Source organism: Macaca nemestrina, chromosome 11 (genome assembly GCF_043159975.1).
Source record: "Macaca nemestrina isolate mMacNem1 chromosome 11, mMacNem.hap1, whole genome shotgun sequence".
NCBI classification, from domain to species: Eukaryota; Metazoa; Chordata; class Mammalia; order Primates; family Cercopithecidae; genus Macaca; species Macaca nemestrina.
In genome coordinates, this window is record NC_092135.1 from 20877221 (window position 1) to 20894198 (window position 16978).

Consider the following 16978-nt stretch of genomic DNA (forward strand, 5'->3'; position numbering starts at 1 on the left):
TCGGGAGGCTGAGGCAAGAGAATGGCATGAACCTGGGAGGTGGAGCTTGCAGTGAGCCAAGATCACGCCACTGCACTCCAGCCTGGGCGACAGATCGAGACTCCATCTCAAAAATAAATAAATAAATTTGTTTATTTTAACAAATAAACTGTTCGTTCAACGGACCGTTCATTCACATCATCTTTTTTTTTTTTTAAGATGGAGTCTCGCTCCGTTGCCCAGGCTGAAGTGCAGTGGTGCGATCTCGGCTCACAGCAAGCTCTGCCTCCTGGGTTTACACCATTCTCCTGCCTCAGCCTCTTGAGTAGCTGGGACTACAGGCGCCTGCCACCACGCCCGGCTAATTTTTTGTATTTTTAGTAGAGATGGGGTTTCACTGTGTTAGCCAGGGTGATCTCAATCTCTTGACCTCATGATCCACCCACCTCGGGCTTCCAAAGTGCTGGGATTACAGGCGTGAGCCACCACGTCCGGCCCATTCAAGAATCTTTATAGTCATCCTCCTCTCATTATGCTGTGTTTTTGTATTTGTTTTTTCCATAGCTCTTCAGTAGGTTACCTGCAACATCCAGGATCAGAACAAGTACAGTTTCCTCGAACCACTTCACCATGCAATTCCCAGCAGCTTCAAGGCCACCAATGTACAGGTATGAAGAAATCAGTGAAAATAAGATAATGGTTGGTTCATACAAGAAATAGTTTGATTAATTTCCTTAGGCATTTCTACAAAAAGGTTCTCAATTTGTGATGTGGTGAGATACACCCACAATATTGAGGGTGCTGTACTGAATCAGGGTTAATGTGCAGTCCACTTCTTTCTTTCCTTCTGCTGCTGCTATCACTACCATCCTGATTCTCCTTTCTCAGAAGTATTGATATTCTCTAGGGTTATTTCCTATGCCTTCTCTCATTACTCTTCCAGCTGTTTACTCCAACTTATCTTTAGGATAAGTGAGATGTTTAGGCCTACAGAGTCCATCGTAACTGTTTAAACACACAATACTTGTAGTATGATGCACTAGGGCTTCAACCTGGTTTTCTTAGTTAATAGTAAAATTTTATTCAGAAATGTAAAATTACCCTGTAATCCCAGCACTTTGGGAGGCCGAGACGGGCGGATCACGAGGTCAGGAGACCGAGACCATCCTGGCTAACACGGTGAAACCCCGTCTCTACTAAAAAATACAAAAAACTAGCCGGGCGAGGTGGCGGGCGCCTGTAGTCCCGGCTACTCGGGAGGCTGAGGCAGGAGAATGGCGGGAACCCGGGAGGCGGAGCTTGCAGTGAGCTGAGATCCGGCCACAGCACTCCAGCCTGGGTGACAGAGCGAGACTCCGTCTCAAAAAAAAAAAAAAAAAAAAAAAAAGAAATGTAAAATTACTACTGTTATCCTAGTGTTCAGAAACACCAACTAGTGGCTAAAATATACTGACTAGCATCCTAATTCTGATTTTCAGCTGGGCCACCACCGCCACCTGGTGGTGGGATGGTGATGATGCAGCTCAGTGTACCAAACAATCCACAATCTTGTGCCCACTCACCCCCACAGTGGAAACAAAACAAATACTACTGTGATCACCAGAGAGGACAGAAGTGTGTAGAGTTTAGCAGTGTAGACAATATCATCCAGGTAAGATGGTTTTGCTCATTATCATTTTGAAACGTTACATTTTTGTTACATAAGATTGACTTGCAAGGCTTAAATTTGAAATCCTGTCAGCCAGATTAATAAAAGAATTTGGGCTGGGTGCGGTGGCTCTCTTCTGTAATCCCAGCACTTTTTGGGAGGCTAAGGCATGGCGATCACCTGAGGTCAGGAGTTTGAGACCAGCCTGGCCAACATGGTGAAATCCCATCTCTACTAAAAATACAAAATCAGCTGGGTGTGGTGGTAGCATGCATCCCAGCTACTTGGGGGACTGAGGGAGGAGAATCACTTGAATCCAGCGGGGCAGAGGTTATAGTGAGCAAAGATCATGCCATTGCTCTCCATCCTGGGCAACTAAGAGTGTAACTGTGTCTCAAAAAAAAAGGAAGAAGAAGAAGAAAAAGAATCAGTATTTATTTAAGTATTATTTGCTAACTTCTGCGTGTTCAAAAAACTTTTTTTTAACTTCAGAAGATAAACTAGATCTAAAATTTGGTAAAGGAAAACAAGCATTTAGCCTACCCTTCCCATATGACTATATATTAATGTAACCAAATAGTTGATAAGGGAATTTTCTCTGGAGAATAATCCAGTTAATAAATGCAGAAGCAATGGTAGAATTAGAAAATTGCCAGAAAATCATCAGCAGACCCTAAAAATATTGGATTAAAAAGTTTTGGTTGAGAAACTGCTCACTTAAAAAAAAGTTTTGAGGGGTATTTTAAATGGATGAATTAGACAGACAGCCCTGAATCCACTGATCAGTTGTAACATCACTAAAAGTGGGCCAGCCAAACATTATTTACCTCGTAATGTGGCACAGAAGGAAGTACACAGCATTATTTATGATATACTCTTACCAAAATTTGAACCTGAATCTATTGAAGCCTCTAACCCTAGCTACTAGTTTATGGGAAATATAAGAAACAAAAACAAATTACCTGATCCCAGTGGGGTATTTTACTTGACAAATTGGCCCTGTTACTTTAATAGATGGCATTTTGAAATAGGAGTTTGGTTTGTTATACATTAAAAGAGACTCAAGAGGTATAATATCAGATGTAATATATGGATCTTATTTGGATATGGAATGATCCAAAGATATTTTTTAAGGCCGGGCCCGGTGGCTTATGCCTGTAATCCCGGCACTTTGGGAAGCTAAAGCAGGCCTGGAACACAGGAGTTCGAGACCAGGGTGGGTGACATGGTGAAACCCCATCTCTATGAAAAATACAAAAAGTATTCAGCCATGGCAGTGTGCACCTGTAGTCCCAGCCACTCAGGAGGCTGAGGCAAGATTGCTTTAGCTCAAGAGTTCAAGGCTGCAGTGAGCTATGATCATGCCACTGCACTCCCCCCAGCAACAGAGGGAGACCCTAACTCTTAAAAAAAAAAAAAAAAAAAAAAAAAAAAAAAGACCCAGCCACAGTGGCTCACGCCTGTAATCCCAGCACTTTGGGAGGCCAAGGCGGGCAGATCACCTGAGGTCAGGAGTTTGAGACCAGCCTGGCCAACATGGAGAAACCCCATCTCTACTAAAAATACAAAGCTTAGCTGGACATGGTGGTGGGCCTGTAATCCCAGCTACTCAGGAAGCTGAGGCAGGAGAATCGCTTGAACCCGGGAGGCGGAGGTTGCGGTGTTCCGAGATCATGCCATTGCACTCCAGCCTGGGTAACAGAGCGAGACTCTGTCTAAAATTTAAAAAAAAAAAAAAAAAAGTTGTCCATTAGATACAAATGTTTGTATACTGAAGTATTTACAAGTAAAATGCTGAGATTTGCTTTAAATACTTCAGGAAAAACAAAGCAGGGGTGATGACAGTTGAACCTGAATGATGGGTACATGGAATTTCATTATGCTTTTCTATCTATACTTTTATATACTTGAAATTTTATAGAATTAAAAGGTTTTATCTTTTGTCGAGACAAGGTTACATTCTGACACCCAGGCTGGATTGCGTTTGCACAATCATGACTTACTGCAGCCTCAACCACCTGGGCTCAAGCAGTGTTTTCACCTTAGCTTCCCAAGTAGCTGGGACTACAGGTACACACCACACCCAGCTAATTTTTCATTTAGAGACAGGGTCTGGCTCTGTTACCTAGGCTGGAGTACAGTGACATGTTCTGGGCCTACTGCAACTTCCATCTCCTGGGCTCAAGCCATCCTCCCACCTCAGCCACTTGAGTAGCTGAGACCACTGATGCACACCACCATGCCCAACTAATTTTTTTTTTTTTTTTTTTGTATTTTTTGTAGAGACAGGTTTTTGCCATGTTGCCCAGGCTGGTCTTGAACTCCTGAACTCAAGCGGTCCACCTGGCTCAGCCTCCCAAAGTGTTGGGATCATAGCCTTGAGCCGCTTTACCCAGCCAGGTTTTAACTTTTTTTAAAAGATAGAGGTTGGGCATAGTGGCTCACACCTGTAATCCCAGCACTTTGGGAGGCCAAGGAGAAAGGATCACTTGAGTCCAGGAGTTCAAGAGCAGCCTGGACAAACAACATAGTGAGATCCCATCTCTGTAAAAAAATTAAAAATTAGCCAGGTGTGGTGGTGTACACCTGTAATTCTAGCTACTCGGGAGGCTGAAGCAAGAGGATTACTTGACCCTGAGTGGTAGAGGCTGCAGTGAACTGTGATCACACTACCGTACTCCAGCCTAGGTGACAGAGTGAGACCCTGTCTCAAAAAAAAAAAAAAAACTGGGGGACAAAGGTTATTATAGATCAGCTCACAAACTATCGATGGCCATTAAACAGATGAAAATATAAAACTACTTTTCATCTATATAAGTGGGAAAATTCAGGAAGACCAGTAATCTGCCATAGTAATAGTTTGGCAAAGATCAAGTTATAAGCTCTCTTGGACTTTCTCTGTGGTAGTGTAAATTGGTACAGCTCTTTGAAATGCACTTCGGAGACATTTTTCAAAATGTAGAATTTGATCCACAGATATGCTTCTGGAACTTTATCCAGTAAAAATTATATAATAAGTGCAAAAATATGTGTCCAATATTTCTTTTTTCCTTGTTGTAATATTGAAAAACTGTAAACAGTCTTGGCATTCATCAGTGTGTAACTGATTATTCCTGTGCAATTTAGGAAAATGCCCTTGAGTGTGTGGTACTGAAAAGAACAAGTTACACCTACTATTGAGATGGTAGTTTCTAAATAACCAGTCTCCATTAAAAGGAACTTGGGCCCCTTAGAAAAATAACTGCTGCCAGAGTTGGTGCAGGGAAAGCACCAGATGGGCATAGGCCATCTTGGCTGTGCCAGAAAGTAAGGAAGGGATGGAAGAAAAATAGGGACATGTTGAAGAATACAGGATCAGGAGTGGAGGTTTGGGGCATAAAACAGTGATAGAAATGAATGATCATCCATAGAATAAAATAAGAATTCATGAGTCCATACTGATAAAATCAATAAATGGAAAATGAAACTCTGTCTTACCTTAGTGTAATGTAAAGTGATAAATATAGAAGGAATCGTGAAATTAGAAGATCACCACCAAGAAACCATCAGGCAAGAGTCACCACTAGAGGTTACACAACTAGTGCGTGAAATTCTGATGAAAAGCAGAATTTTTTTTAAAGTATCTCCCTACAAAATACTTAGAACTACAAATTAAAGGAATTGTCACTTACAGTGGAGAAACCTGATAGGCACCACATTCACAAAGCAGCCGAAGTAAATATCACCTGTACTGTGATGACAGATAGACAGTGGGTTCCTTCTGAAATGATCCATTGAGAAGGACACATTACTTCTCTGGTGTTCCTTCCGCAAATATATAACATGAACTTTTTAATGAGGAGACAGCAGACAAACCCAAATTGAGGGACAGACAGTCTACAAAATAACTGATCTTCCGAAACAAATCTTCAGAAATGTCAAAGTCATGAAAGAAAGAAGAGACTGTGGTATTCTGCTTCAGATTCAAGAAGATTAAAGAGCCATGACAACGCAGCCCTTGATTCTAGTCTGGATTCTGGACTTAAAGGGAAACATTTTTCTTATCTTTTGCTATAAGGGACATTAGTGGGACACTTGGCAAAATTTAAATTAACTGTAGATTAGATAATACTATTGTTAATGTTCTGGCTTTTATTATTCTATTTTGATTATATTTTAAAAGTCCTTGTTCTTGGGAAATAGACACTAATTATTTTGGGTTAAAGGAATATCATGTGAAATTCACTTTCAAACAGTTCCAAAAAGACACAGTGATATATATGTGTGTATGTGGGTGTGTATACACACACACACACACAGAGAAAGCAGTGTAATAAAAGTTAACATCATTTGGGAAATCTGGGAATTCTTTTACAATCTTAGGAACTGTTCTCTAATGATGAAATTATTTAAATATGAAATGTTACAATATTTAATATGAAAAAAGAGTGAGTTAGCTGTATGTATTCTCTCATGCAAAAATATCGGCAATATTATTGCCCAGGTTAAAAAGTAAGTTTCGAAAGTAGGATGTATAGTCTGTTCCCATTTTTGTGAAAAATGAATGTATGAATGCATATGCATAGAAACAATCTGTTGGCCAGGCGCAGTGGCTCACGCCTGTAATCCCAGCACTTTGGGAGGCCGAGTCAGGCAGATCATGAGGTCAGGAGATAAAGACCATCCTGGCTAACACGGTGAAACCCCATCTCTATTAAAAATACAAAAAAAAAAACATTAGCCAGGTGTGGTGGCGGGCACCTGTAGTCCCAGCTACAGGCTGGGACTGAGGCAAGAGGCTCAGGAGGCTGAGGCAGGAAAATGGTGTAAACCTGGGAGGCAGAGCTTGCAGTGAGCCGAGATCGCACCACTGCACTCCAGCCTGGGCAACAGAGTGAGACTCCGTCTCAAAACAAAAAAAAGGAAGAAAAAAAAAAGAATCTGTTACCAGTGTTTATTTTTGGGAGTTGCAGATTACATATTTCTATAATGTTTGAATTATTTTCTAACAAGGACATGTTTGTAATCAGGAAGAATAAAAAATAAGCCTGCCCAAAATGCTGACCCATTTTCTTGACATATTGTAATTGCAGCACAGCCCTCAACTCAGTAGCCCCATTATTTCACCAGCTCAGTCGCCAGCACCAGCTCAGCTATCCACTCTGAAAACTGTACGTCCTTCTGGACCACCACTTTCCATCATGCCCCAATTTTCTAGACCTTTTGTCCCCGGGCAAGGTAAGTGTACATGAAACTAGTCACAACTTCAGAGAATTTAAGACATCCATTCCCAGTCACTTGGTAATTTATCTTGGTAATACTGCCTTTCTATTTTCCACAGAGCTGCATCTCCACCTACACTCAGGCATGTCTATTTGTGACCATATAGTCTCCTAACCTTAATGTATCATTGCTGTTTAATAATTATTAATTCAGTAATTACTTATATTTAGTAATTACATGATCACATTAAAATCGCTTTAACTTATCCTTAGAATCCATTCCTCTATAGTAATAATACACAGTTTTCTACATTTTTTCGGTATTTTAATTTCTATGTTAGAGTAATATATATCAAAAGTTTATCCAGGCCGGGCGCAATGGCGTACACCTGTAACCCCAGCACTTTGGGAGGCCAGTGCAGAAGGATCACTTGAGGCCACTCAAGACCCTGCTCTAGAGAAACTACGAAAATCAGCCAGAAGTGGTGGCACATAACTGTAGTCACAGCTACTCAGGAGGCTGAAGCGGGAGGATCACTTGAGCCCAAGAATTCAAGACTTTGTGAGCTCTGATTATGCCACTGCATTCCAGCATGGACAGCAGAGCAAGACTCTGTCTCAAAAATAAAACAGAAAAAAGATTATACAAAAATTTATTCAGCAATCATTTATTAAGGAAATGGCTATGCCCTTGGCGTATAAAGATGAATAAGGAGAAGGCCTTACCCTCACTAACCCTTACTCTACTTGCGGGAGCAGATATGCAAGCAGATGATTATAAACTAATATGGAAATCATTTTATTTCCTAGAATTTATCCTAAGGATAATGCACACAGAGATTTATATACAGAAGAGTTTATCCTATAGGAAAAAATTTACAAACAACCTAACTCTGTTGATCAATGAGGAATACTTAAATTATGGTATATTCATACAAGGAATATTATGTAGCTATCTAAAGAACCATTAAGAAGGGGCAATTTTCAGGCTAGGCACGGTGGCTCACACCCATAATCCCAGCACTTTGGGAGGCCAAGGCAGGTGGATCACAAGGTTAGGAGTTCAAGACCAGCCTGGCCAAGATAGTGAAACCCCGTCTCTACTAAAACTACAAACATGAGCTGGACGCGGTGGCAGGCACCTATAATCCCAGCTACTTGGGAGGCTGAAGCAGGAGAATCGCTTGAACCTGGGCAGCAGAGGCTGCAGTGAGCCGAGATCGTGCCATTGCACTCTAGCCTGGGCAACAGAGAGAGGCTCTGTCTCAAAAAAAAAAAAAGGCGGGGGGAGCAATATTCACAATATGGTGAGTGATTTTGAAAAACAAGTTACACAGACATTTTGAAGTAATATGCAGATGTCTAATAAGCCATTGAAAAGATATTTAACATCAGTCATTATAGAAATGAATATTCAAGCCAGAATATCACTTCACACCCATTAGAATGGCTATAATCAAAAAGACGGACAAAACCAAATGTTGGTAAAGAATGTTCTCACTTGCCAGGCATGGTGGCTCACGCCTTAGCACTTTGGGAGGCTGAGGTATGTAGATCACTTGAGGTCAGGAGTTCAAGACCAACCTGGCCAACATAGTGAAATCCCATCTCTACTAAAAATACAAAAATTAGCCGGGCATGGTGGCACATGCCTGTAATCCCAGCTACTTGAGAGGCTAAGGCAGGAGAATTGCTTGAACCCGGGAGGCGGAGGTTGCAGTCAGCCAAGATCGCACCACTGCAGTGCAGCCTGGGTGACAAGATTGACGCTCCATCTCAAAAAAAAAAAAGAAGAAGAATGTTTTCACTTGTAAGTGGGAGCTAAACATTGATGGACACTAAGAAGGGAACAATAGACACTTGGGCCTACTTGAGGGGGAAGGGTGAGGATTGAAAAGTACCTATTGTGTACTGTGCTTATTACCTGGGTGACAAAATAATAAGTACACCAAACCCCCACAGCATGCAAAATCCACATGTGAATATTTAACAAACATGTTGGTAAAGACACAGAGCTACTAAAATTCTCACACATTGGCGGTAAGAGTGTACAATAATGAAACCACTTTGGGAAAAGGTATGGTAGTTTCCTAAGACTTTAATCACTTACCATACAACCCAGCAATGCCACTCCTAGGGGAAAGAGAATTGAAAACATGGTTACACAGTCTTGTATACGAACATCTATAGCAACCTTATTTTATAATAGCTCAAACTGGACATGACCAACATGTCCATCAACAGGAGACTGGATAAACAAATTGTGCTACATCCTTAAAAGGGTACTACTCAACAATAACAGTGAACAAAGCAAGCTACTGACACACAACAACACGATGACTCTCCGGGTCACGATGTTAATGAAAAAATAAGACAAAAAGAGAACATATTCTATATGAAATTCAGCTGCAGACAAACTAATCTGTGACGTTAAAAATCAGATAGTAGTAGAGATGGAGTGTGGAACTGACTGGGAAGCGGGCTGGAGGGAACTCTTCGAGGGATGAAAATGTTCTTTAAGGGGGATGGTATGGTTACACGGACTTTTACAATTGTTAGAATTCATCAAATTCAACACTTGGAATGTTTGTTTTATTGTATGTTAATTATATCTCACTTTCCTTAAAACCTTACACACACACATATGCATGAGTCAGCCCACACATGTAGAAGACTGAAAAGATATACACCAAAATGTTAAAAGGGGTGGAATTACCAGGGTGGGTTTTGTTGTTGTTAGTTTGTTTGTTGTTGCTTGTTTGAGACACTGTCTTGCTCCATCGCCCCGGCTGCAGTGCAGTGGTGCACTTGTGGCTCACTGCAGCCTTGACCTCCCCGGGCTCAGATGATCCTCCCACCTCAACCTCCTGAGTAACTGGGCTTACAGGCACGCCACCACACCTGGCTAATTTTTGTATTTTCGGTAGAGACAGGGTTTCACCATGTTGCCCAGGCTAGTCTTGAACTCCTTGGCTCAAGCAGTCTCCCCACCTTGGCCTCCCAAAGTGCTGAGATTACAAATGTCAGCCACCACACCCAGCCCTGGGATCGTTTTTATTTTCTCCTTTGTAATTCTCTATCTCCAAATTTTCTACAAAACAAATTCCTTATTAAATTTAGAAAAAAGGCTAGGCGTGGTGGCTCACCCCTGTAAACCCAGCACTTTGGGAGGCTGAGATGGGTGGAGCCATGAGGTCAGGAGTTTGAGACCAGCCTGAAACATGGTGAAACCCCATCTCTATTAAAAATACAAAAAAAATTAGTCGGGCATGGTAGCGCGTTCCTGTAATCCCAGCTACGCTTAAACCCTGGAAGTGGAGGTTGCAGTGAGCCAAGATCGTGCCATTGCACTCCAGCCTGGGTGGCAGAGCAAGACTCCATCTCTTAATTAATTAATTAATTAATTAATTTAGAAATTGCATATTTTAAAAAGATAAATTGAAACAGTATGCATCATACAGTCTGGTATGAATGCTGCAAGAGGAACACCTAGCCCAACCTATTAGGAGGGGTCTTTGTACTGCTGACTGTAATCTTATCTCCATATATGAAAAAAATTAGCTGGGCGTGGTGGTGGGCACCTGTAATCCCAGCTACTCGGGAGGCTGAGGCAGGAGAATCACTTGAACCTGGGAGGCAGAGGTTGCAGTGAGCCGAGTTGGTGCCACTGCACTCCAGCCTGGGTGACACAGAAAGACTCTGTCTCAAAAAAAAAAAAAAGGAGTTATCCATTAGATATAAATATTTGTATACTGAAATATTTACAAGTAAAATGCTGAGATTTGCTTTAAATACTTCAGGAAAAACAAAGCAGGGGCGATCACAGTTGAACCTGGATGATGGCGGGTACATTATGCTTTTCTATCTATACTTTTATATACTTGAAATTCTATAGAATTAAAAGGTTTTTATCTTTTGTTGAAAAATTTTAGGTGTCTTTATCTAGGGGATTCCAGAATTTTTACACAGCTTTCTCTGTTAATGCTATCAGCATTAAATAGCTATTCTGTTAATGCTAAGTTTTTGAGCCTCATTAAATTTTTTTAATTTCATTATTGTAGCACTTAACTCTGACTTCTTCACAACTATTTTCTTTTTTCTTTTTTTTTTTTTTGAGACGGAGTCTCACCCTGTTGCCCAGGCTGGAGTGCAATGATGCAATCTTGGCTCACTGCAACCTCCACCTCCCAGGTTCAAGCTATTCTCCTGCCTCAGCCTCCCAAGTAGATGGGATTACAGGCACGCACCACCATGCCCAGCTAATTTTTTGTGTTTTTGGTAGAGACGGGGTTTCACCATGTTGGCCAGGCTGATCTCGAACTCTGACCTCATGATCCACCCGTCTCGGCCTCCCAAAGTGCTAGGATTACAGGCATGAGTCACTGCGCCTGGCCTTCACAACTATTTTTTATACACCTTCACATGTCACTTGGCATCTCTGATCTCAGTATCAAAACCCCATGTCATATCTGCCCTTCCATCTATAGGCTGGGAAAGAGCGAGTGTGTCATGCATGTGTCCTGCCAGGGAGCTGCCCAGGCATCTTCATTGTGTTCACCCGGAAGGAGCCCTGTGGAATGGCAAGAAGTCCACACCTTGCTTCTTTCTGTTATGAAGCTCTCAGGAGAAAGGGTGCACAATTTCCTGAGGATGCTTTCCTAGCACCTACTGATAACCCTCCTCCAAACACAAAATGTACTAAATTTGAGAACTTATGATTATAAAATAAATGAAAATTTAACACAAAAATCTTACTCTCCAAGGCAAAGTTTTTGCAGTCAGCAGTTATTAAGCCTTTGCTGTGTGATGACTTTTGGCTTTCCTGAGTGAAAGAAAGCAATTGGAAGATCTCCATCCTCACTAACCCACACTTACTGATTTAGGAAGGGGATACTTATGAATAATGACACTTAAGAACTACACAACTTTTTCTAAACAGGTTCAAATTATAAATGCAAATTTCACTTAAAGATTAAGAAGAGCAGACTTAAGACCTAGGATGTACAATTACCCGTTGGTTAAAACTATTAAAGTGTGTTTGAGTATATGTAAATGTGTACATGCATATATTATATGCATAAATTTATAGCAATTAATAGTGAATTGGGGGAGATAAAGACTTAATGTTTATCCAGAGTTCCTTCCTCTGAAAGGTAAGATTTTAATCATAATAGAATGATGTAGATTTCAGCACCTCAAGTGATTGGCATGTGTGTTGTAGTTATTTTGGTGTATTTCATATGGGATGTTAGGATTTAGTGTCATAGTTTTCTTAGATTCTTCCTCTTCCATATCTTCAAAGTGTACAGAGAAGTTTCTCTCCATCCTGTCTCTATTCATGTAGTTCCTACCATGCACCCTGCTTCCTAACCACTGTTATTAGTCCTTAATCTTTTCAGAATTTTGCCTGGGCTCTTAAAAGGATATGTGGAAATTTTTAATTCTTGTTTAAAATGTCATTTAGCCAAGCATGGTGGATTGTACCTGTAATCCCAGCAACTCATGAGGTGGAAGGATTGCTGGAGGCCAGGAGTTTGAGACCAGCCTGGTCAACATAGTGAGAATCTCTCTCTCCTAAAATAAAATTAGCCAGGTGTGGTAGTTTGTGCTTATAGTCCCAGCTACTTGTGAAGCTGAGGCAGGAGGATCACTTGAACCCAGAAGTTCAAGGCTGCAATGAGCTATGATTGTACCACTGTACTCCAGCCTGGGTTGTCGACAGAGCAGTACCCTGTCTCCAAAAGAAAAATGTCAGTTATCTATACTTTTTTTATGCTACCATACTTGTTTCTTTCCCCTGTTCATCTTATTTTGAACAATTAGAAAACTCTGGCAAGTACTTTTTTATTTTTATTTTTATTTATTTATTTATTTATTTTTGAGACAGTCACTCTGTCACCCAGGCTGGAATATAGTGGCACCATCTCGGCTCACTGCAACCTCTACCTCCCAAGTTCAAGCAGTTCTCATGCCTCAGCCTCCTGAGTAGCTAGAATTATAGGCGTCTACCAGCACGCCCCAGGCTAATTTTTGTATTTTTATTAGAGATGGGGTTTTACCATGTTGGCCAGGCTGGTTTCGAACTCTTCCTGGCCTTAAGTAATCCACCTGCCTCAGCCTCCCAAAGTGCTAGGATTACAGGCATGAACCACCGTGCCAGCGTCTGGCAAGCATTTTTTAACTGAGGAAAGAAAAAATGTAAATATATTTTATTGACTTTCAGGAGATTCCAGGTATCCATTACTTGGCCAGCCGCTGCAGTACAACCCTCCTGCTGTTCTGCACGGACACATTCCAAACCAACAGGTATAAAAGACAACTAACCTCCTAGACTTTGTTGCAGAACATCATAGCTCCCTCAGAGTGTAAGGGGCAACCCTGAGCCCACCTGTTGGCACTGCCCAAGGAGAGCTCTGTGCCTCGGCCAGTTGATTTACACAGATTATCACTGGCTCCATCAGGAGCAGAGCAAGGGAGAAGACGGCATGCTGCTTGGCAGAACAGTAATTCCCTAGTGCCACCCAAAGACAAGGCAGTGGCTAGGAATTGGTCATAATGGACAGGAATGTCACTGCCACAGAGGCAGAATTCAGAAGGCCTGGGACTGATTTTCTTCTGCCAGAGTGCAAAACCCAAACTAAAGGTGTTTGGGTGTTAAGTTTTTAAACATCCAAAGTGTGTTTTTCAGCATTATTAACCTTGTTTCTCAACTATTTTTGGGTTTTCAGGGTCAGCCTGGCAGCAGGCATGGAAACCGAGGAAGGAGACAAGCTAAAAAAGCTGCATCCACCGACCTTGGAGCAGGAGAAACAGGTATGTCTCTGAGGGGCAACTGGATATGGGTCTACAAACCGGTGACAGTCTTTAAGAATACACCACAGCACAGAAATGGGTTTTCCTCTTCCTAGAATCCTGCAAAAAGTCATAATAATTGTTGCCGTCTCTGATTTAGGATTCTTGGATATATTCCTATGACCCTGTGTCATTTGAGATATGAGAGTATATATGGTAAGATGCCGGTAGGTTTAGGAGGGACAGAGGGGCCAAAGAGAAATGTGTGAGAGGAACAAGTAGAGTGAAACTCTTAGCCTCTTAGTTCTTTGAGAAAGGGTTTGTCCTTACATCCATGTGGGAGAGAGTCTGAGTGAACAAATATATTGCCTCTCTGTGGTAAAGTGCCTTCAAGTTTGTACTTTAACTTTCTACTCAGCAGCCTTGTGGTGTGGTTAGGGCAAGTGCTTTTATTTTATTTTACAATGGAAATGTGAAGTTCAGAAAAATGTTTGAGATCACCTAATTTAGAGAAGCCACCATACAATGCTGCTTTTTATTTGTGCAACTACCAGTAAAGACTGACATCAGTAGCTTAATTTTACTTTATTTATTTATTATTTTTGAGATGGAGTTTCATTCTTGTTGCCCATGCTGGAGCACAGTGGTATGGTCTCAGCTCACTGCAACCTCTACCTCCCAGGTTCAAGCATTCTCCTGCCTCAGCCTCTGAATAGCTGGGATTACAGTCGCCCACAACCACGCCCGGCTAATTTTTTGTGTTTTTATTACAGACGGGGTTTCACCATGTTGGTCAGGCTGGTCTCAAACTCCAGACCTCAGGTGATCCGCCCACATCAGCCTCCCAAAGTGCTAGGATTACAGGCACACCCAGCTCAGTAGCTTTAACACTATTAGCTCTCTACCCCTTGCCTACGGGGTAAGTAGGAATGATTTAAAAGATGGATGTCCCTGGCCGGGTGCACTGCCTCATGCCTGTAATCCCAGCACTTTGGGAGGCTGAGGTAGGTGGATTGCCTGAGCTCAGGAGTCCGAGACCAGCCTGGCCAACATGGTGAAACCCCATCCGTCTCTACGGAAAACACAAAAAATTAGCTGAGCATGGTGGCGGGCGCCTGTAATCCCAGCTACTTGGGAGGCTGAGGCAGGAGAATCGTTTGAACCTGCGAGGTGGAGGTTGCAGTGAGCCGAGATCACACCACTGCACTCCAGCCTGGGCAACAGAGTAAGACTCCATCTCCCAAAAAAAAAAAAACAGATAGCCCTAAAAGTTTTAATTTTGTGTATTCGCATGGTCATTTCCCATGTCATATTTGAGTCTGCAGTGCTTTTTTACCCAACTTTTTTGGTAACAGGGATGTGTTACTTCTGTACCTTTTCTATTCTAGTTGTTGGGAAGGTCTTGGAAATTACTGAACTACCAGATGGAATAACTCGCATGGAAGCTGAAAAGCTTTTTGGGGAACTCTTTAAAATTGGCGCCAAGATCCGGTGGCTCCGGGACCCCCAGTCGCAACCACGTCGTCACCCCCTCTGCTGTGGCAGCGGGGACAACACTGTCAACCCTGAACGCTCTAAACCCAGTGACTTGGCCTCCACCTACACCGTCTTAGCCACATTCCCCTCCATTTCAGCTGCACAGAATGCATTGAAGAAACAAATTAACTCAGTTAACAAGTTTAAGCTGAGAACAAGCAAGAAGCACTATGACTTTCACATTTTGGAAAGGGCAAGTTCTCAGTAACAGCCACCTTTGGACCCTTCGCCTTTATGGTTCCCCTGCCCTCTCCCATCTTTGATTGGCTTGGTGTTTGGAGCTTCTGTTAACATTATAGAGACTCCTAGGATGTGTGTTCATGGCGTTATAGCTTTTGAAGAAAGGCCAGTGATCCAGCAAAGGGGGAAAATATATGCATTTCACCCCACATGACTGTAGGAATCCACGTCAGAATGATACAGAGTTAGCAGGTTTTTCTAAGGAAATGCCGTTCAAATGCCTCCTAACTTTTATAGTTATTTTGTTTTATATTTCTAAATTCTTGTATCAGATCCAAAGCTCTATTGTACAGCAAATTATTCTTCAAAATGATTATAACCAGTTACAACCTGTATTTCTTTTTGCAGCCAGCACAATGTGACCCAACTTAAAATTTGGGGGAAAAAGAATGCAGGAGTGAAATAACCAAGTCAAAACCATGTACTATCTCCTTGGGGGTTAGGGATGCTAAGAAGAGCCCACAAATAGAGGATTACTCTTCCCCCGAATCTCTAAACTCAGAAACAATTGCCAAAAAATACATAACTCTTCCCTGTAGGACCCTTTCCTTATTCATTTAGGTAGTGTGAACATTAAGTATAAAATAAATTATGTTCTTAATGCCTCTTAAACCACTTACATTCAGAGGGGAACAGAAATCATTCTAAGCAGGAAAATACTTCCATTTTTTTTTTTTTTTCAAGTATCTCTCTAATAACTAAATGCCACTTATTTGCATTCCCCTCCTTGTGGATTTTTTGTCACCTAAGGAAATGCATTTGATGAGTGCTGGAAACTTCTTAAGTGCTTTACAGTTTGTTTTCATTGTTTGCAGCGGATCACTGGACATCAAAGATTCATTGCACTTATGAACAAGGAACCTTCTTTTCAATTTCTGTGTAATTTGCAAGGCTGTACAATGTGTGCTGATGCAAGCCTTTTTCAGTTCAAGAGAATAAATGTTTACAAATATAGGCTCACTTTGTCTTTTTTTTAATTAAAAGCACCTTCTAAATGAGTGTCAGCTTTGAAGACAGTAACCTTTTTGGAAGATTTAAGTCAATTTCAAGCTTACAGAAGATGAAAAACAGTAAACCACCTCATTTTACAAATGTCCCAAACATCCCTTTCTCTTTGGCAGTGATTCCTGGTGGATATGATTCTTGTTACTGTATTCTCTATCATAAAGTTATTACAAACTATAGAAATTTAGAGTATGAACATACTTTATTGTCAGGCAACTAAAAATAGAAGATTATGTTTGGTGAGATAAATTTGTTTTTAGCTTATATATTGCACACCCAATTGTCCACTTAGACTCAAATGCTTTTTAGACATCTTTTCCCTTTGGTAAGCCAAGCAAAGTCACCCTGTTGGGAAATCAAAAAGTTAGGGGTCTGCCAGCTGCCGCTTGCCTGAAACCTGGTTATCTTCCAGCCCAGACTAGGGCTTTTACTATGAAATTGAAGAGCACTAGGTGTCACCAGACTCTGGTGCAGATATGCACTCACTTTAGCACATTTGCAATGTCCCACTGGTCCCAGAGAATGCCAGGCTTCCCCGCCAACTAGCATATCCCAATTGTGAATATTGTACTCCTGG

The 16978-nt window shown here is 41.5% G+C and overlaps 1 protein-coding gene and 1 long non-coding RNA gene across 19 annotated transcripts in view; one reads left to right on the forward strand and one right to left on the reverse strand.

Annotated features, from left to right (window-relative positions):
* Positions 1–5438, reverse strand: part of LOC139357088 (uncharacterized) — a 39149-nt gene extending 33711 nt beyond the window's left edge. The window contains exon 1 of the long non-coding RNA XR_011609704.1: positions 5299–5438. This is a non-coding gene — a long non-coding RNA (uncharacterized lncRNA). The remainder of the gene's footprint in view (positions 1–5298) is intronic.
* The window catches only part of LOC105492561 (R3H domain containing 1), a 126892-nt gene extending 110541 nt beyond the window's left edge, over positions 1–16351 (forward strand). For 17 of the 18 annotated variants that reach the window (XM_011759780.3, XM_011759782.3, XM_024796248.2 and 14 more), the window contains 6 exons: positions 544–647; positions 1458–1630; positions 6700–6844; positions 13052–13134; positions 13557–13641; positions 15009–16351. In XM_011759780.3, the coding sequence (XP_011758082.2) occupies positions 544–647; positions 1458–1630; positions 6700–6844; positions 13052–13134; positions 13557–13641; positions 15009–15364 (946 nt within the window). In that variant the 3' untranslated portion in view covers positions 15365–16351. The remainder of the gene's footprint in view (positions 1–543; positions 648–1457; positions 1631–6699; positions 6845–13051; positions 13135–13556; positions 13642–15008) is intronic. The other variant, XM_011759798.3, reaches the window with a different exon arrangement.
* Positions 16352–16978: the final 627 nt, after the last annotated feature.